Source organism: Choristoneura fumiferana, chromosome 7, assembly GCF_025370935.1.
Source record: "Choristoneura fumiferana chromosome 7, NRCan_CFum_1, whole genome shotgun sequence".
Classification (NCBI taxonomy): Eukaryota; Metazoa; Arthropoda; class Insecta; order Lepidoptera; family Tortricidae; genus Choristoneura; species Choristoneura fumiferana.
Window position 1 is genome coordinate 3,903,104 of NC_133478.1, and position 22,326 is coordinate 3,925,429.

At 38.3% G+C, this 22,326-nt stretch overlaps 3 protein-coding genes across 3 annotated transcripts in view; 1 reads left to right on the plus strand and 2 right to left on the minus strand.

The window, feature by feature from the left end:
- FucT6 (alpha-(1,6)-fucosyltransferase 8) overlaps positions 1–793 on the minus strand; it is a gene marked incomplete at its 3' end in the record, with an annotated part of 33,567 nt that extends 32,774 nt beyond the window's left edge. The window contains 1 exon segment of the mRNA XM_074089885.1: positions 598–793.
- Positions 794–1,399: 606 nt separating this feature from the next.
- Positions 1,400–17,221, plus strand: mael (germ-plasm component protein maelstrom). Its single transcript, XM_074089871.1, has 11 exons — positions 1,400–1,634; positions 3,080–3,287; positions 5,312–5,455; positions 6,104–6,334; positions 8,011–8,174; positions 9,212–9,355; positions 10,700–10,765; positions 11,571–11,637; positions 12,594–12,647; positions 13,225–13,320; positions 14,318–17,221. The coding sequence occupies exons 1-11, from the start codon at positions 1,506–1,508 to the stop codon at positions 14,353–14,355; spliced, it is 1,341 nt and encodes a 446-aa protein (XP_073945972.1). The 5' UTR covers positions 1,400–1,505; the 3' UTR covers positions 14,356–17,221.
- On the minus strand, positions 16,239–22,128 carry LOC141429532 (uncharacterized). The gene is made up of 4 exons (XM_074089875.1): positions 21,991–22,128; positions 20,610–20,777; positions 19,973–20,102; positions 16,239–18,864 (listed from the first exon to the last, which is right to left on the minus strand). The coding sequence occupies exons 1-4, from the start codon at positions 22,111–22,113 to the stop codon at positions 18,365–18,367; spliced, it is 921 nt and encodes a 306-aa protein (XP_073945976.1). The 5' UTR covers positions 22,114–22,128; the 3' UTR covers positions 16,239–18,364.
- Positions 22,129–22,326: the final 198 nt, after the last annotated feature.

A 22,326-nucleotide genomic window follows, 5' to 3' on the forward strand; every position in this document is an offset into this window, starting at 1 on the left:
GAATGTTCTTTTAAAGTTAACAGAATCCAAAAATAACAATTTGTTTACATAGGCACATACATACAGCACATGAACATTACGTGTAAAGTACATTTCAAAACTCCCAAGGAAACAAATCACCACTCTTTGACAATTAGAATGACAAAGTTTTAACTATGCTTAACATACATAACCAGTTACAACCAATGATTTCTCTATGTTAAAGGTTAACATGTTAAAGGTGTAAACTATTAAGTTTAAAACATGTTATCTGACCTATTACAATTTAAGAGTTTATAATTTCGAAGTAAAGTACTGTACTATTTGTAAAACAGTTGTCACCTCATTTTTATTTGCATGTTTATAGCAACAGTAAATATAATCGGCAAATAACAGTCGCGCGTAAGCGAGAACTACTCTCCTAAGCGGATATTGTCAATTTAAATCGTATCAACACCCTGCAATACCTAGACACATCGCAGTTGTCATGGAACAACGCGTATTTATCTCGTCTGACATCTACAGCGAAAGAATATTGCACCTCCAACCTTTGAAATAGCAATAAACTCAAAATCTGAGCACAAAATTACAGGAATTATGGAATTATAAACATGGTACCTTTATCCCGCGATGACGTGTTAAAAGTGCACTTAACACTATGTTTCTTAATTGTAAATTGATAAAGTTTGGAAGTTCAGTAATGTTTGCAAGTATTTAAGATTAAATAAGCTGAAAACTAAATATATTCATTTCACGTAGCACAAACACTACACTACACCTGTACACCGAGCCTGTGCTGCTTGCTGCTGCTGGCTGTCATTTCATTGTCTGTCATGTCATTTCCTTCACTGAACGAATGGATGGTTTTTTTTTTTAATTTATTTCATGACCGTGGATTCGAAGTCCTTCAGTCGGGAATGGATGGAATGGAATCAGTGTTGCCAGCTTTATTTTAACGAATCCACTAATTGAGGATAATTTTACGAAAGGGCTACTATGAAACTCGAAACTCGAGGACCGCATGACACGCGAGTTTCGAGTTTCATAGTAGCCCTGCTGACCATATTAAATATATGGGAGATTAGTAAAGCAGGGCTACTACGAAACTCGAAACTCGAAGTTCGTGTCGTGCGGTTTCTCTGACACTTACACTATTTAATACGAGAGCGAGAGGGACGGTACGATACGAACTTCGAGTTTCGGGTTTCGTAGTAGCCCTGCTGACACGCGTTGAAGGGCGTGTGTAAGCGTGGCGTGATGTTGGTTTTTAATAGTATGTCCGCACCTTTATGCTTGTAAATGAATGAATGAAAATGAAACTGAACTGCCGCGTTTCACGTTTCCCGCGCTTTCGGCCATAGAGTTGCCACTCTTTTTCTCTATAGGTACTTATACTCTTTGACTTGACAGCTTGACGGTATTCTTCTCAATATATTTATCTTACTCTATGTTCTCAATTCGCCGGGCTGGCGCGCTGTTTATCTTTGCTGTTTATACTGGTGAAGGTCATTTAGAAATCCATTAAAATGCCGAAAAAACCTACAAGGAACGCATTTTACTTTTATATGCTAGATTTTAAAGAAGAACAAAGAAAAAAGGGGATAAATTATAAAAATATGGCTGAGATTGCTGAGGCAGCAGGACCACTTTGGAGGGTATGTTTACTTATTAGAACTGAACTAGATAAAACGTCGTTATTCATGACTATTTAAAAATTATTATACTAATTGTAATTTTTTCGTGCATGCCCCAAGTTTGTAAAGACCTTGTAAACCGAACTATAAGCTTTTTGTTACAACTTTGTAACACGAAACTTCCAAGAAACTATTCGGACAATTCGTTATCAGTTACTGCACAGGTTCTCAAACTTATTCCACTAGCGACACAGAGGTTTATTATTTTACCCGGGCGCCTTATTAAAAATATCTAGGTATATGAACCATAACGCTTTTTTACTGGCCTAGTGCAGTGTCCCACTGCTGGGCTAGGCTTTTCCTCCTCCCTTCCACTCCTTTCAGTCTGGCGCAATGTCCTTGCGTACGCGTCCAAATCGTCCCGGCACCTCCTTTTCGGTCTGCCTCTCTGTCAATGGCCAGTCTGATTACAATCTTGAAAGACAGTTCATAATGAGAAAATTAGCTTTTTCATGGCGTCTGTAATGACTTCCTCCCATACCCTAGAAGATAATTATCTCTTTAAACCTTTTCAACAAATAGCCCTTTAATTGTAAAATTTTAAAAATATCAAATTGTTTTCTCTGCAAGAAGGCCACATAATGCTCTTTTAAAATGTCACTTTTTTAAAACTACCAGCGCTTTTGGAAAGATCATCTTTGCCAAGAAAAATGTGCCCCAATAAACTTGAAAGAAAGTAATTTTGTTTTCAAGGCAAACAATAATTTTATTACAACCTTGGTGCTGTGATGCACAGTTTGGAAACCCTCGTCGTTTCGATTTGTTTATTTTAGTAACAACTTTGAGACTGTAGGGAGGTCAAACATGCAATCAACAATGCTGAATCGTTCAAGAGAAAAAAAAAACTTCATGGAATTTGTGTTGAATTTTAATTACTAATAACTTTTAATATAGTAATGGTTGCAAGGGACTTGAAATTTGGCAGATGAAGGGTATTTTTAAATTCATGAAGGATAGGTAGGGAATAACACAGTTTTTTTTTTTAATGTAAAGTGACTATCTCCATGATTATAACTACAATCAGAACTGTTTATAGTTGCAACACTAGTAATAAAGACATATTGACCTAGAAAAATGTTGAGTGTTCAACATCCACACATTACTGGCCCTTCAATGTTGTTTTAGAGTTTAGACCATACTAGATTTCATGTTTGGCATGCAAGGAGTTGAGGCAGCATATTTTGAGGATTTTCCGATATTCCTTTATGACCTTGGTCATAAACAAATTGTTCATGGATGAAGTCGCTGGCAACTATTGTCCAGAAGCTCTGAAGCTTCACTGAGTACATAACAAGTTACCAATTCATATATTCCGAACTTTAACTGCTAACTAGTAGGTATATCTATTTCCCCTACCTACATTTCTACTATCTTTCGTGACTTGAAACTCAATAATAATTTCATAGGATGCACCCCCAGCGGCCCGTGCGAAGTTCGAAGAAATTTCGAAAAAGGAAAAACAGAAGGCCAACGTTCCAGAGAAGAAATACACATCAACAGGAGTCTCGCTCGCTGACATTGAACAAATGGACAAAGAGCTAAGAGACACCGAGGCTGCCGAAGTCAAAGCTATACAGAACTTTGTCAAGTTAAATTCTTTTAACTCAAATGAAGGTAAGGTCATCATTAGAAAGCTTGCAAAAGTATGTATGTAAGAAAGAAAGAAAGAAAATACATTTATTTAACGCCATAAAACAAACATAGAACAGATAAAGACATACATGACGCTAAATAGGTCCCCACTCAGCATAATGCCACGGCAAGCCGTGAAGCTGATTGTCAGTGAGGACCTTATCTAAAAACTGACTTAAAATAAAAATAACATTAAATTGTAATTGTATGTAAATTTATGTAAACTCTTTATTGCACATAAATATAAAAATATAAATACACAGAGAGGAGAACAAAGGCGAGCTTATCCCTAAAAAGGGATCTCTTCCAGTTAACCTAGTGAAGAGAATATATTTTGTAATATAGAGGATAAGCAGACAGTGAAAATTACATGTGGTAAAGAGAAAAAACAGAAATACTCAAAAGAGAGAAAATAAATACAATATTGTTTACATTAAATCCAACATAAAATGAGAAGAACATATTACAAACAATTACAAAAGCGAAACACAGTCTCGTCTCAGGTGGCAGTGTCTAGCCATAATTTCTTTAACCTCTCCCTGAACGAGGCCACAGACAGAGATTCCCTTATGGACAAGGGTAAAAGTCCCCATCTAGATGCTCATACATTAGACTCTCGTTAATTCAAACCTGCTATAATTCGAAGTTGTCACGAGTTCCCTAAAACATCTCTTCATATGGTTTAAACCATTTGATTATTCGTAAACCTTGATAATTCGTAATATTTTAAGAGCCCCTCGAGTTTTGAATTAACGAGAGTCGACTCTACTGCATGTGCTTAAACTATTGTAGACCTGCAAGAAAAGTCGTTCAAGCTGCCCTACATTACGGCACTCTAATGACCTCTTCAAACTTGAGGCTTCATTGTTTAAATCTTAACACGCTTGGAATGACAAGTGTTTTTACCACTTCTTTCTATCACTTGGTGTAGGATGCAGGTAGAAAGAGACGATCAATGCGTTCACGAGCTCACAGGCATTAGACAATACAGTCTGAGCCTATACTACGAAGTGCAAAATTCGGACTTCGTATCTTGCCGTCCCGCTAACGCTTATATTATTTAATACGAGAGTGAGAGGGACAGTACTATACGAACTTCGAATTTCGTAGTAGCCCCTCTGTTCTGTACGGCCTGGCACTTTTATTGCAGTTCTAAACTAGGCTTTAGAGCAGTTTGAAATACAGATACAACAATAGTGGTTTAGTGATAAACAAACGAGTAAATTTTCCCCTCCCCTTATCCCCTTTATTAGTTCAGTGTAGTTTTGTGGACATTTTTTTTTAAATTTAATATACAGCTTTTGATAAATACTTAACTCTCTGTTGCAGTTGTTAAGGTTCCCCTTGTTTACGCATAATGTCATAATTCTATTTTGCATGATCTGTTTACGCATAATAGTATTTATGCCGAAACTGTTTTCGCATAACAGTTTACGCAGAATTCTCTTACGCATAACCAATGTAAGCCGAATGGGCTTTACGCATAATTTGTGAATTCCGAATATTGTTTAGGCAGAAAATTACTGTCGCATAAATTAGTTACGCAGAAAGCTACTTTCGCATACTTAATGTAACTTTTAACGACTCTGAGGCGAAGTCGACGGAGCTGCGCTTCGCGGAGCTCCTATTCCGCCTAGTAAATGACAAAATACTAACCTAACCTATAGTTGAACAATGACGTTACCTGGGTTTTCTTTATGGCTTCGCCATTTGTAACGAAAGTTACAAAAAAAATCACAAATGCCTAACATCTGACGTTGTCGGTGAATCCAATTCTAAAAGTGCGGCCTCTTGCAAAGACAAATCTTGCCACGTGACATAGTGTACATACTAGATTTCATCCAAATTGGTCCAGCCGTGTCAGCGTGAATGAGTAACTAACATACCCATACTCACAAACTGTCGCATCTATAACATTAATAGAAATAGTTTTTATCCATTTCGACTATGATCCAAAAAGGAGGTCTGTATTGCGATGTAGTAGTCATCTTTGAAATCCCATCCAGGTCTTCTCCAAGCTGACATCTACATAATGGACGTGAACTACTACTGCCAGGCTGGCTCCGAGTACTTGATCGGTGAAAGCACGATCCTCCGATTCAACCTGATCGACGGAATCAAGGATACATACCCGGAAATGATTAATCCAGGTATGGAATCGCCTAATTCTTGTGTGGCTTTATGAACTGATTGATCACTCTGATCAGGGACACTTGTGGAAAGTCTAGGAAGGTCAAGGTGGTCAGGGAAATCGTGGGATTACGTCATTGGATACTTCATTCTTCTTTTCACAATTCAACAAAAAATGTCGAAGATATAACCAATTGAAGTCCCGTGTGATACTTTTTACTCCCGAACTTTGACGTGCTTCAACATGGACGTCTTTTGTTTCAAAACACAAAATACCTAACTTTATTCCGTTTTATCGCTTCATCTTCGTTAAATAGGGCATATTATGCGAAGCGCTGCGCAGGGGGCGACACTAGCGCAAACCCATGATAACGTCAGTTCTCTTTATATTTTGTCGCCATGACAGATCATGACCAAACAGTATTATTACCTATAGAAATCATGATATATTTATAATTAACAAAATAACATGATATTTTACATCGATAGTAACGATAGAGCTATATTTCCAAAAAATTAATTGAAATAATACGATATTATGGCATTTTACTCAAAAAACTGTTTATACGGTTTTGTGCTAGTGCTGCACTCTGACGGGAGAAAATTTCAGTAATATACCCTATTGACAAACTACCCAATTCATGTACTATTTTAAACACTTTTCACAGGTGGCATCCCCGTAGGCTACGCCCGCGACGTCAAGCTAGGCTGTGAAGAGCTGGGTCTGAACATGCCAGACGACACAAGCAGACCGTCTAACTACATGAAAATCCTTGCTAACACCATAGACTACTTGAAGCAGAGTGACCAGAGCGTCACAACACTGCCCCCGATCTATACTATGCCGGATAAGGTCGCTCCCGTGGTCAACTTTATACAGCAGATGTGCAGCAGGGCGGGTAAATCATTGGACTCTTATAATTATACTTAATTTGCAAGCCGCCAAGCTTCTCTGAGTTGCCAGCATAAACAATATTGATTTTCAACCATTTTGAATTTGGAATGTTGATAAACAATACTGCAACCTTTTTTTTTATCGAACAGCTAGCAAACGAGCAGGCGGGTCACCCTACACAACATTTTTGTGACCTGTACAAAAATACGGTTGAATATGGCTATTCTGTATCTGTAGGGTGCAGTGGGGTTAATGCACGTCCTAGTATATGATGCAACGGAATATACGACCTAATAATATTAATAATCATCATCATCATTATTCCAGCCTTTTTACGTTCCACTGCTTAGCACGCAGGCCTCCTCTCCTCAGATCGTGAAGATTTGGTTCCAACGCGGACCCAGTCAATCGCTACTACCATAGTAAAAGAGAACAAGTAGGCTCACTACGAACAAATGTACATCGCGCGCCTTAAATGTGTGCGCGCCGGTTGGCGCCGGTACGCACGCACCCGCCGCACGCACACACTGATAATTTAAGGAGGATTAAGTTTTCTTTAGTCAAGGCAGCGCTGCCGTCGGTGCCGCACGTTTCGAGCTCGTTTGTCTTGCGCTCGCGTCGCGAGATGATCACCTCTTAAGTTCGCGTACTCGTACTTACGTATTTTTTTCTACTAGGTATATTTGTAAATTAGCAGTATATAAGTGTAGTGTATGGAACTATGGCCCAAGCCCTCTTGTTCTGAGAGGAGGCCTGTGCCCAGCAGTGAGACGTATATAGGCTGGGATGATGATGATGAAGTGTAGTTTAATAGTTCCGTGCAGGGACACATGAAAAAATATTAGATAGGTACCTTCCTACCTACAAACAATATAGTTATAGTATTATGTGTAGGTAAACATGTATACAGTCGCCATCACTATTTTCAGCAATATTTTTAAATTTAGTATAATAATAATAATATAACGGCATAGAATCTGTCTGGTTTCTCTAGACACAGACATTAGACAATTTTAAGTTAACTTTTGTACTACAATTATTTGCCGGTAGGTAATTAATATAAAATAGACGTTGACGTCTCCTAAAGGGTCAGAGTGGACCTACTTGTTCTCTTTTACTATGCTACCTACTACATTGAGTTTTCTGACGTCACGATGTTTTCCTTTACCGTAAAGCTCGTAGTAAATTTCGAATTTAATTTCGCACGTAAATTTGGAAAAACTCGAGCCCGGGTTTGAATCCTCTGCTTTAGAGACCATAGGCTTTTTACTGTATGATCTGAGCTTTTGACCTAATCTTTTTTTTTTCGAGGCTGAAGTGCACTTCTGTGACTATGCCAGCCTCATTGAAAGACTCGATGGCGACCTAATCTTGAATTAAATACATAAATAAATAAATATCACGGGACAATTCACACCAATTGACCTAGTCCCAAAGTAAGCTTAGCAAAGCTTGTGTTATGGGTACTAAGCAACGGATAAATATAATTATATAGATATAGATACATACTTAAATACATATTAAACACCCAAGACCCGAGAACAAACATTCGTATTTTTCATACAAATATCTGCCCCGACACGGGAATCGAATCCCGGGACCTCAAGCTTCGTAGTCAGGTTCTCTAACCACTAGGCCATCTGGTCGTCTAAATAAATTGAATTTCATATTTAATTCTAGCGGAGGACGAGACGTTATTCCGCGTATACAAGCTCGACACTCTGTTCTACAATATGATAAATGCTATCAAAACTCGGCCGGAGGAAGGTTTCCCCAAGATATCTCTGGCTCTCACGCAGCTTAAGAAAGACCCGTTCCAATACAACCCGGGACTGGCCTGCGAGGTAAGTGTTGTTCATCATCATCTCAGCTTATATTCGTCCCAGTGCCAGGAATGAGAGTCTGAAAAGGTTTGGTCCGTAGTTCCCGCGTGGGCCCAGCGCGGATTGGGGACTTCACACACTCCATTAAATTGCTTCGCAGGCTTGTACAGATTTGCTCACGATGTTTATCGATATATACGATACCTTCATCGTACAGCTCGTGGTAAATTCAAAATGTATTTTTGCATATGAATTTCGGAAAACACGGTCGTGAGCCCGGGTTTGATCCTACGGTTCTCTGCTTGAGAGTACATAGGTCGAACCGCTAAGCCACCGTGGCTAATGTTACTACATTGTAAAAAGGTCTTTATGAATGCGAAATTTTGTAAGTCTGTTTGTTTTTTATCTCATTACGTCTAAACTGCTGAACCGATTTAGATGAAATTCAGTATACAGGTAGTTGAGTCCCGGGGAAGGACATAGGATAGTTTTTAATCCCGGAAAATTATGCGTAGGCTTATAAAAATACTGCTTTCATTCAGATTAAAAGAGTGGGTCTTCTGTAATTGTACTATTATTTATGACTAGCTTTTGCCCGCGGCTTTGCCCGCGTGGAATTCGGTTATCGCGCGCTGTTTCCTCGGGAACTGTGCATTTTTTCGGGATAAAAAGTAGCCTATGTCACTCTCGGGTCCATAAATTATCTCTATGCCAAAATTCACGTCGATCCGCCTCTCCGTTTCGACGTGAAAGACGGACAAACATACAGACAAACACACGCACTTTCGAATTTATAATATTAGTATGGAAGTATGGATTGTCTGCCTTTTCTCAACCCACGTTTCCCAAATGTTTCATTTGCCAACTCAGCTTTTTCTCTGTAACCGGAACTTTCGTAAAATGAACCTAAGCTAACCTACTGTGTTCTATAAAAGCATAAGAAAACATACTGAGAAAAAATTTTGCTTTAAAAGAAAATTGCGAGTTGGGAAATTAAACATTTGGCAAACAATAATTCTGCGAAAAGGCAGAACCTAATCAGGTTTATTCGGCGACAGCACCACGAAGAAATAGACAAGGCGGTGAAATGCACGCTCTCCCGCTGCAAGCGTTGGGCGTTCACGATACTGGATAGCTGCTGCCCCGTCGGCGGCGTCGACATGATACCCGGCGCGCACATACCCCAGGACTACGATATGGACGTGAGTGATCCCACTAACACCAATCAAGCGCCATTAATAAATGTCTCCATCAAACACCTAGCCTTAATAATAATAATAAAGAAAGAAAGAAAAAAAAATATTGCCACAAAAAAACCACTAACAATACATTTATTCCACTATCTGCTGGAATAAGCTACTTTCCTAAAAATATTCAAAATATATCGGATACGTATTTGTTCTTTTCACAATTAAACAAAAAATTATGAAGATATAGCGAGTTAAAGTTCCGTGTGACGGCACGCCCGTGTATTTCCCTGCAAAAACCCGCCGTCCTCAACAGCCACATAAATCAACACAGAAACTCAACAAATACACTACGAAAGTTGCTAACGCGTTTTGAACTCTATACGATACAGTCCGACGATACCATGGTATCCAAAACCAAAATGCTTCAACCCGTCCGTGGATACTTTAGTGTCATAAAGTTTAACCTTGATTTTGTGCACAAATCATATATTATAAGATTTATGAGATAGTATTTGAACGAGTAAATATTAATTTGCGTCACAGTATGTATTTTTTCTTTATTCAAAACCTAGAAATTTGTGGACGCGCGGCGCGGTGCGCCCGTCGATAAAAAACCTGGACGGTTAGAGTTAAGAGTTTTGTAGAGACGCTAGCGAGAGCTCCGCGCGTTGCGTAGCTCGCACATCCTCTCGCTCATTTAGAGCGAGAGCGCGGCAAACCGAACGCCCCCTTTTTGTCCTCCGCGAACCTCGCACTAGTTGCAATGAGGGCTATCGCGTATGAATTCGCCACTAGAGGCGCTAGTGTAGCGTGAGGTCTCCGAAATGTCAAATCTCATAGTTTTTGGGTGAGCTACGCGGGTTTATTTAAAATTAGAATAATTTTGTGAATATTTTGCAATATCTGAAATTAATTATGGCAAATATGCGTTCCGGGGCAATGAATGTCTGTGTTTTGAGACAGTTTTGCCTTTCGAAAATTTATGTCCTCCCTTTTTTGCCGAACAAAACGGGGACCATGCAACACTGGCATGCTCGATATTTTTATGGTACGGTTTTAAGGTGTATTAAATATGATTTTAATCTAAACTTTGTTTTCACGTCCGTAATAACAGACTTTGAAAGCCATACTTAAAAACCTCACGCAACAGTGCGCCATCTAGTGAGACAAAAAACGATAGCCCTCATTAGTTTGTTTTTTTGTATAATTTTTTTGCAAATGAAATTTCATCTTCTTCTATACTTACTTCAAACAATTAGGGTGTTTCATTTCTCACAACCAAACATTCCTAAAGAGGCATATTTATTGGTCGCGCACTCCGGACTGTCAAGTGGTTAAAGTATGTTTTCCTTTCAGAGCATCCTCTCGCTAAAAGAGCAAAAGCGTGTGAGGGCGGGGCCGTCCGTAGCTGGACCCAGCACGGTAAGTTATAAGCTAATGTTATCAATTACTTTGTTTGTTTGTATAGGTAGTTCCACCTTCAGGTTCAGGTCACGCACACAAGAACATGTCGTGTAATGACAGCAGGATTTTGACATTTATACTCATTCATTTAATTTAATTCGTTCTCCTTTTGTGCAATCAGTTCTTTTTGTAGCTGTGTGTGTAATCATTCATTTACACTCTGGTGGAACTATCTATAGCAGGGGTCGTCAAACTACGGCCTGCGGGCCAAGTCCGGCCCGCGAACCCCTCTAATCCGGCCCGCGGAAAGAAAGCGAGAGAGTTTTATAAGACCCGCCACTGACGGTAATTGGTCATAATCATAGATAGCCACTCATGAACATAATCAACAACAAGTGCGTTCCTTATGCGTTACTCCCGTTATGGGGTACCCCCTGAAGACATAAGTCTACTTTTAAAATTTTCGAAACTCGCAAGGGAATCAAAACTCACAGGGTACTTCCCGTGAACTCAGAATCTTGACGAAGCAACGTCTTATAGCACAGATAAAGGAAAAATTGCGAAAAACGTAAATTTTTAGTTACATCATATAATAAAAATATTTTTAATAATTTTAAAGTTACTACCTACAAGTTTGTACGGAACCCTGAGTGCGAAAAACGTAAATTTTTAGTTACATCATATAATAAAAATATTTTTAATAATTTTAAAGTTACTACCTACAAGTTTGTACGGAACCCTGAGTGAGGAGTCCGGCTCGCACTTGGCCGGTTTTTTTTATTAATTTAGTGTTCTGTAATTTGCGTATTTATTTTATTTACAGGCTATGCCATCGAGCAACTCTTCGATGACAGAATCCTACCTAGAAACTTCTGCTTCCATCGATGACGGTAAGTTGACGTTTTAGATAGTAAAGGGTCTCTGCCTGTTTTATTTTACATCCACTTTTGTGCACCGTTTGTTCACCTTCGAAACCCAGATGATGGTGATGATGTTACCCCTGGACAGTGGACATACGTCCTGATACGGTATTTGAGTATTTTTTTATTTAGTTAACAAGCTTGACAATCGAAAAGGAAACAATTTTTAAACTACTTTTACATTATAATAGTGTTATAAAGGAATGCTGTGCTGCATAGAGAAGAGCGTCTTAGTGTCGATACCCACCTTCATATCCTAAATTGTTAACTTTTTTTTACGTAAGTCAGTTTGAATAAAATCCTCAGAGCTACAAGCTGCGTTTCAATAGTTCTGTCCTGCACGCGAAAATAGACCCTATTACCATTAAAACAGAAAGAGATTTTATAATGGTTTTTAACCAAATTAATTTTTCTTTTCGCTAAATATTGTCCGTATATCTATATTTTCATAATTACATATAGGTTGGCAAATTCAGGAATTATAGAACACCATATTCCGTCTACTTAAAACATCACTGCCCTACTTCAGGCTCCAGTTTCTTAAACTTACAAGTCTAATAATAATACGAATGTTTGTTCTCGGGTCCTAGATTCCCAGCCTGCTGTATACTTTTATTTACAAACTATCTAATATACAAGACTAAAACTATTTATAAACTAAACTATGTTACAAAAAAAAACGTCTTAGATGTCTAATATGTATTTATCTATATAAGTATGTTTATCCGTTGCCTAGTATCCATAGTACAAGCTTTGCTCAGTTTGGGACTAGGTCAATTGGTGTCAAATGTCCCATTATATTTATTTTATTAGTGTTTTGTCTCTTAAATTGACCGAGAAAATGAAACAAAACACTAATATCGAGAATGGTGCCCAATTAGCTTTTGCTATGCCAGCCATTAAAAAAAAAAAATTTTTTTTTTTAGGTTCTACCAGAAAAAAGAAAATCATGCCGAAAATGCGAATGCCGAAAACCGATTGTGAGTATCCCCAAGCTATTTTAAGCTAATCAACGGTATAAAAAGCAGACTGGTCAAAATATGTTTTCACTTCCCATTCTCGTTAAGTTCGTATTTGTAAACGGATCAAGGTAGCGTGAAAAGTCTTTTCATACTAGTGTTTTATATACCCTTGTGTGGCAGATGGCACTAATAGATGTAGACTTAATAGATTGATGTTTATATTTCATCATATCAAATGTTATTATCATTATTGTGTAGTATGTATGATTATTTTTTATTTATCTTAAAGGTCAGTCTACATAATAAAATAGCTAAAAGTGGCTCCGAAGCGGGAACGTTTCGTGTGCTCTGCCTACCCCATTTGGGAATACAGGCCATATGTGTGTGTGTGTGTGTGTGTGCGCGTGTGTGTGTGTGCGTGCGTGCGTGCGTGTGTGTATGTGTCAGTCTACATCTCGTAACATATAAATCTAGTGTATTTTTTATTTATTATATACATATAAGTATATAAGATTACTGCATGCTTTTACATTTAAGTTCCTGCGCTATTACTACCTTTAACACAACCTTTAGCAGTGTGTTTGTCTGTCAATAGACTCGGCAGCGCTCCGGCCGGCGCCGGAACTAACCGACAGCGACCTGCTGAGCTCTGGTCTGGGCAATGTCGCCATCTCCTCTGGCCTAGGACGAGGTGAGTGACCTTGCGAATCTTTGTAAATCATCACCATCTTCAGCCGAGAGACATCCACTCGTGGACTTAGGCAGAGACGTCTCTAGCCCATGTAGCACCCGTGTGCAGTCATTTAGTGGCCTCTAGAAAGCGCGCGGTCAAAATGGAATAGGTACAAAGTACGGCGGCTGACGTCCCTAACACCGATGCGCCTGTGTGCAACACACACACATAGGTCGTCTTTCGGCTGAAGAGGTTCCACCATAGAATGCTATGATGACCAGGTCTGGAGTGACCGTTAGGTAAAGTAGGGCAACTGCCTAGAGGCCTCGCCCACGCGCACAAAAAAGACATCGAAAATGTTTCATAGGTTGAAAATTTTATTGGAAAATTCGTATCCTCGATTATTGCTTTTTTTGCACGCATGCTATCAGTTGATTTGATTGAAATAATGACGATGAACGTTTTCGCTCCGCCTGCATATCCGCCGCGCATCAGAATCCTGCGATCTTTACTATACCACGCGCCATATAAATCTTCCTAAAAGTTCATTACTTAATACTCCGTTTTGACGCATTTTTGAGATACACTTTTTATGCGACGTCTTTACGTTACTCCCGGATTGTGTTCGAATCGCTTAACGGTATAGTACCTATTCAATTATTGGTATTATACCTTTATAGTTTTTGTGGTACTAGTCGTGGCAATGAACTTTTAGGCAAAGTTAGGCGGCGGAAGGTATATGTCATAGGTTCCACCTTGGTAGCCTGCACACGCCCCGCAAGATATCATACCTCAAAACCATTAAATAGGCTGAACCTTTGATTACTTTAAAGTTCAGTTTACTTAAACTTCAGGTACCTACGAGCTTTTTTTTCCAATTGTATACAGTTTTTTTCCTTGATTTTCGGTTTCGACATAGGTTTTAATTCATTGATAGAAACTATCTGGTGATTAACTTTTTGGCCAAATAAAAAAAAGGTTTTTAGAAAAAGTAATAAGTTTGTTTTTTTTTCAGGACGTGGTCGTGGAAACTTACCAAGCTCAAGCAAGTAACGCGACTCAAGTAAGCACCTATGAATCTCTTAACGTTTGTGTAACCATGGCACTTCTCATCTTATTCTCAGGCGATTCATTTTAGATGGACACCGGAACATAGGCACGGGCTGTGTTGTTATCTTTCATGTACCAGTATGTTGCCGTAGATAATGAATAATTGATAATACCATGACCACGGAACCGTTGATAATGAATCATTGATAAAACCATGACCACGCAGCCCGAGATGAAACGTAACTGTTAATTCCTTGCTGTCTCAATGGTCCTAAAGAATACACTGGAGAGCTGGGAATAGAAGGAATAGTTTGGAAAGATCTAATGGCCGCAATAATAGCGATACTGAAATTAAACTTAAAACAAATATGCAGTGAATCTTACTTACTTTGCTGTTAAGTGTCGACTCATTCCTGAACGTGCCTTCCTGCATTGGCACGAGGACCAGGCATCCATTAATCATGTAAGGTGTTAAGAAGGAGCGGGGGAATCTCACGTAGAAGAGAGTCTCTGCAAATATCGCGTAATTATTCTCCCGCAAGAAACAATATGAAATTGCGCAAATATATTTATCGCTTCTATGCGAACAGAGGCGTCTTTAGCCCATGTAGCGCCCGTGTGCAATTATAACTTTAGCGCCATCTAGGAAGCGCGCGGTCAAAATGGAATAGGCACAAAGTGCCGCGGCCGGCGCTCCTAACACCGCTGCGCCCGTGTGCAACGCACACCCTGCACTATAGCTAGACTCCTCTGTATGCGAACGCCACAAAGTAGCACAGCCCTAAAAATACGCATTTTGAAAAATCTCACGTGAGGTGGGGCGAAAGGGATTAATCCAAATCTCAAGATATCTCACTAGTGCGGGAAGGGGGTTAAAATTTGCCAAAATTGCCTCACGTGATTAATGCACGATCCCTGATGCCGATGCGCATTGCTGACGTGAATGGTGGTTAATGGTGGTTCTGCTACAAATCGCGTATTGAGGTACCTTCCAATCGGTTTCTTCTATGCCGTGTTTATGCCACACATTAGCTAGAGGTTCCATTAGAAAAGGGTGCACTTGTTAAATGTGCCTTAGGTTACTATAATTGTATCAAAGTACTACATACGCTATCTACCTTACGAACATGTTTTATAAATATCCTCTGAGAAATCAGTAAAAGCAAATGTATTTTTCGATGTCCTTTAGCTTAAGTAAATATTGTTCTATTCGCATATAAGTTGACTTGGTTAATTAATATTTGTGTTATAGTAAATGTTATGTTATAGGAGTTACCGTAATGCAATTAAAGGTATCCTCCAAATGTGAAATTTAATGTAAGTATACCTACATAAAATATTTATGTAACTTTTTAACTGTCCAGTAATAGGTTTCTTTTGGTGCTGATAGTAATTACTTAACGACCATTTGTGATTTTTAAATAGAAACATGACAAAATGATTTTATGATGACCAAAAAAATTTGTAAGTAGTTACTTGTACAGAGAAAAAGTACAAGTTTACAAAGGGGACATCTAGCGGCCAATTCTAATAATTAATCCACTAATAGAAAATGCGTCAAAGTGTAAAAGAAATCTATACATGGATTGATTATTGCAACTGGTCTTTATATTACGACCTTGTATCCCCAAATTTTGTTTGATTATTAAGAGAGTGGTCATAAATTAATGAGGTGTTTAACACCTCCATAAGGGGGAGAGGATCAGGCCAAATCTCACGTGAATGATACGGGGCATCCCCCAAATATCACGCAATTTATTTTTCAGCAAGAAACAACGTAAACTCAGGGGTATCGCGTCTGCGATACCCCTGGTGTTTCAGATGTTTATGGGCGGTGGTGATCTCTTACCATCAGGAGACCCACTTGCTCGTTTGCCATCCAGTCGAAAAAAAAAAAAAAAAAAAACTTGCGAGAAAACTGGGTTATATTAGATAATTTATTGAATCAGGCGTTACTTTGCGGAGTTCCATTTCAATTAACTAAAACAATAACTTTGCTCACCCGTAAAATACTTACGCAATTACTTTGCCCGCGGGTGAGCAAAGTAATTGTTTTAGTTCATTGGGTTAAATTAAATAAAACATGTTCATCTACTAAAACTTGCCTAAATTCTGCACACAATAAAGCACAAATTACCGTTTTACACCAAAAATACGCATTATGAAAAACCTCACGTGAGATAGCGGGGAGGGAGTCGAGACAAATCTCACGACTTCTCAATAATCACTAAAATGGCTTCATGTAATATATGGAAGCGCCCTTAATGTAACTTGAGCATGTTTCTCTAAAAATTAGCCATCTTACAGGGTCCATTAATTCTATAACTGATTAGTTATAATATGTATAAGTGATCTCTCGGTTCAATATAGTATGTTTACTATGATTTCACACCAATTAATTAATTTTAATTGTGATGATTAATAATTTCAATCTTTAATTCACAAATCCTAACACTGAAGAAATCTGAAATATTATCAAAATATATAATCAAAAGTTGCATTGGCTCCTAGTCTACTGCGCCAAAATAAGTCAATAATGTTTGATAAATTGCCAAGAAAACAAAATAAAATAAATTATACCTAATTAATGTGATATTTTGATGTTTGTAAAACAAATTAAAATACATACTATAAAATTGTTTTGGCTAAAGCCACACCTAAGGTGGTACGTTTGGAGTTTTGATTAGTCTTTCTCTAACATCAGAATCTAACACTCGGAATCACAATCATTTTCACCACCTCTTTCTGTCACATGGTAAAAGACAAGGCTAGAATCTTTCATTCTTTTGTACATCATTTTACGTTTAAAAATCCACCAGGAGTTGTGCGGAAAAAACCACCAATGGAGTTGCTTTATTTTTCTACTTTTTTTTCAAAAAAATTCTATTGCACGATTTTTATCCCATAGCTCTAGTACACAGCCTGTAACGTAAGAAAGAGAGAGGATTCACATCGTCCAATAAAGCACTTGGTAGCTATCTTATGTTGTGTCACTTGGATATGTCTTAGCAAATGCAAATATCGAAGCTCTAAGCGTGCCACTCTTGGTTTTGCTCCATTAAGCTACAAGCTATTGGCCATATTAAAATAAGTTACTTATCCTAATTTCGTTTCCAGGTTAATTGAAAAACAGTTGTTTTTTATTTGCGTTGTTACTGTTTTGTAATTCTTTTGTTTCGTAGGTTTGACGAATACATTTATTTTTGTATGGAACCAGTTTTTTTTTACATACCTACCTACATATACTGATAAACTTCGAATTAAATGATTGTGTGGAAAGAATTTCATTTTCTTATGCGTATAGCTGAATAGATGCCGTATTTCGTTTGTACAGAATTAAAAAAATGTTATAAGTTTTATCGAAAATACAAACTGAGACATGGATGCACAGAAAAACCAGAAAAAGAGACCAGCGCTGGGAATCCAGGTCCTCAGCAATCCGTGCTGCGTGCTATAACCCCTACACCACCGCTGGACAGGAATTTAGACACGAATTTTTCCTATGCATACATATCTCAGGTTGCTTATTTCTACTACGCTACTTATGCAGCAGCACTATGTATGCATAGGAAAAATTCGTGTCTAAATTCCTGTCCAGCGGTGGTGTAGGGGTTATAGCACGCAGCACGGATTGCTGAGGACCTGGGTTCGATTCCCAGCGCTGGTCTCTTTTTCTGGTTTTTCTGTGCATCCATGTCAGTTTGTATTTTCGATATGGTTTCACGGGATACCCGTAAAAGTAACAAATTTGGAGTTGAAATAAAAAATACAAAAAGACTCCAAATAAATCATAGTTATAAGTTTTTTTTTTATAATTGTTTATAAAACGATTCTTTCCACATTTGACTTACACAGTTCTACTATTATGTATAAAATATATTTAAATAACTCTGGTAAGTATTTTACACGAATCCGAAACATATTTAAAAACAAAAGATATTATATTCGCAGAGAATGACACTCATTTTTTTCTGTGCACCTTTAAATCGATGCTGCAAGAAAACATTTGTTTTCAAACTTTCTTCACCTCGTCGATTTTCTCCAGTTTCGCTTTGCTCTCCTCTATTTTAACTTTTTCTTTCCTTCCAAAAAAGCTACGCGAAGGTTTCTTGATGACTTCTTTTTCCTTGGCTACTTCTTTTGACGTCTCTGCCTCTGCCTTAGTCTCTTTGGGCTCGTGAATTGGCACAGTTATCTCTTTTACCGGTCCCTTAGCTACTTCATGTCTGGTTGCTAAATGTACTGGTAGCGTTGCCTCTTTATCCACAGTTTTAACCGGCAATTCTTTACCCACCTCTGGTGGTTTATGCGTATCCACTTTAACTATAGTTACCGGAGCCTTTTTTATCCTTTCTGGTTCTATAACAACACTGTACTTTTCCTTAGGACCTGGCCCTGAAGGGACCTCGATATCGTTCCGCTTCAAGGTAACTGTGTAGCCATTTTTGATTGTTTCTTGCTTAATTTCGACCATTGCACTTCGTACTAACAGGATCATGTAGAGCTGGTATCCTGAAAACATATTTTACTAGAGATATACGTTTTATTTTTGATTTCCGTTAATTTTAAGGGAATGTTCAACAGGTCTAATTAAGTTAATTTCTTCAAGACACTAGTGGCTTAGCTCTTGCTTGTTATGTAAAAGGTGTTTAACTACACTTAGTAAAACAAAGAGGAGGAACGATTCGACATTGAACTAAAAAAAAAGTTCTGCTAACTGACAGAAATGATGTCAGTGTCAATATGTAATTACTCTAATTACCTCATCAAAAAATTGATGGAGCCACTTTCTCCTAAATTTGAATTGAATTGAACCTATTCATTTCATGGAATTCATTTATTCCTATGCAATAGGTGTCGCGAATTCAATTATCATCGTACATTTATCATGATTATAATCGTGATCAGACGAACCTAACGTTCTCACATAACTCACATTGTCTCATAATATTTTTCGCTGTGAAGCAATATGATTTTCTGTGAGATCGTTCCAAAGTCAAATTGGTCCGTTTATACCAAAGGGTTACGAATATTTATTTATTAATCATTTATTGGTATTTATCCCCAAAATATAAAGTAGCAGCTACAAGTCACACAATTAATAATAGATAAAATGAGAACCATTTTGACTACATTAATTTATTGCTTCTTTATTTAATTTTATACAAAAGGGAGGACTGCTGAACCGAGTCATTTCTAGTGCAAAGGCAGTAACTGTCGTCTGTAGCTAACCAACGCGGAAATACCGACGGCGTTGTAGGCACTTTTGGGCTGGGATTTGATAAGGGCGAGTTATTTGTAAATAATTGTTTTAAAGAAAATGTATAATTATTTATGAATTAATATAAATTAACCTATTCGATTAAGTTCTATTTACCAACAAACGATTTTCCGCTAATGCAATTAACCCGTCGAACGCCCTGCGCGCCACAGTGGTGCGTATCTAAGTACTCGTGATTAATCAATTTTTGTTACTACTTTCGATCACTCTTTAACATAGGGTACTTGTCCAAAATTACCCAAAAAACTCAAAAGTTATTAACTCAAAAGACATGTAAAATTGTAAATACTACACTCATTGTGCTTGTATTTTAAACGGTCGGTTAACGAAACTACTTACCAACACTAGTCAATATGAGGATCTCAAGCCCGACCGACGCGGCGAAGAAAACGACAGAATAAACCATGACAGCTGCCGTTATGACCCCAAATGTGTAGTACAAGAAAACTCGAAGCAATACCAGGTCATTCTGTAAAAAGTCACTCTTTTCAAGGAGGAATGAATGAGCATTTTCGCAAACTGTAAACATATTTTCTTATAAACACTTTCAAAAACTTTTTGACTTCTTATGTTTGTGATTTTCGTATTTACTTGCTGGATCGTGTATACAGGTGTCCTCACGATATTATTACCGTAAAGCTCATAGTAAATTTCAAATATAATTGCTCGCTAATCCTGCCGTGAAGCAGCAGTGCTTGCACTGTTGTGTTTCGGCGTGGAGAGTAAGACAGCCGGTGAAATTACTGGCACTTGAGGTATCCCATCTTAGGCCTCGGTGATCTCTTACCATCAGAAGACCAACTTGCTCGTTTGCCATCCAGTCAAATAAAAATAATAATAATAATTTCATACTACTCCCGAAAAACTTTAGCCCGAGAGGCCATAAGTAGGTCAAACCACTTACTACGACTTCATGACTTCAATAATAGCCTATTTTTAGAACCGGCTGATGAAAAAAAAACAGCGTATTCTCTACCCTGAATATACCGCACAGGAGTAGCGCGTTCGAGCCAAGTTCAACAGCATACGCGACGATGCAGACTGGCTGGAAGTTGGGCGGGTCCCCGTCGCCCGCGAGCCCGTTCAACGCCTGCAGCAACACTGGCTCGAAGGTGCCCTCGGCTAGGGCGATCAGGATGATGAACTGGAATTAGTTTTACGTACGTTACGACTAAAATGGGTTATTACTAAGAGTTTTTGAGCGTCACGATTAAAATGGGTCCCGACTGTTGAACTTTAAATTAGCTACTAAACAGAGTTCTAGACCACTAGACTTATTTTCTTATTTTTAGTTTTCGCAGTCGGGTTTTTTAATTTTTTTAATTTAATGTTTTATTTTACACTTTTTTGATATTTATGTGAAAACGGTAGATTAAAAGTATTATAACCTGTATATATTTAGAATGGGCTAATAATTAGCTTTCATTTTATACCCATATTGTTACAATATATTTTTTTTCTTTCCTCCGCCATATTTTTTTTGCAGACGCCATGTTGAAATATTATATAGCCTATGTCACTCCGACAGTTATGACGAATCCAATGATACCTCATATGTTAAAATCCGTCTAGCCGTTTAGGCTGCAGCGAGGACCAAAGAAATGGACATACATACCCACATACATACATACGCTCGAAAAACATAACCCTGCTTCGGGCAGTGGGGTAATAAATAATACTTAATAAATTGGCTTGAAAGTTTACCTTAGAAGGATAACTATCACAGCTTACTACCCAGTCTACAAATTAACGAGTAACAGTCGATCAAAACTCACTGCACGTGCCCCGACACGCCCTTGGCCAATTTTTTTCTCCGCAAAAAGTTTTCTGTTTCACGAGAATTAACTATACAATTTGTACGGTTAATTTTCGTGTCACAGCCGATTTTTTGCCAGTCAGTCGTTATTTATGGTTAACTATAATAACACGGGGCGTGTTTTTGGTACCTATGCACCCATTTGTAACAAGTTCACTTTTGACCCGGTTCGGAAATTTTGTAGATCCAGCACTGAACGCACTAAAACCCTTGTATGACAGGTTTATTTATTCCATCCCAGCCTATATACGTCCCACTGCTGGGCACAGGCCTCCTCTCAGAACAAGAGGGCTTGGGCCATAGTTCCCACGCGGGCCCAGTGGGGATTGGGAACTTCACACCCACCATTGAATTGCTTCGCAGGTTCGTAAAGGTTTCCTCACGATGTTTTCCTTCACCGCAAAGCTCGTGGTAAATATCAAATGTAATTTCTCACATGAATTTCGAAAAACTCAGAGGTGCGAGCCGGGGATTGAACCCACGACCCTCTGCTTGAGAGGCGATATTTATTTATTATGAGGGAGTAAAAATGTCCACTTACCCCCAGAGCCACATTAGCGCAAGCAAGCATCAGCGTGCCTGCTCTCACGCTGGCTACAAAGCAACATAGTTCCAACTTGAAGTTCAAAACACTTTGTTTTATATAATCCCCCAATTTCTCCATGTTGCCACGCGCGACTCCGAAGTACGAATGGACAAAAATGTATCATAATTATTACGTTTAATTAGGATGTTGCTAATAGAAAAGGTCAAATAAAATGTGTTACGCGACGGAATGCACACATTAATGTACACTTCGGATTGGCATTAGACAAATTTGTACGCGTGTGAAATGGAGTAATAGTACATTGTGTCTTAAGGGTGGTAAATAAGGAAT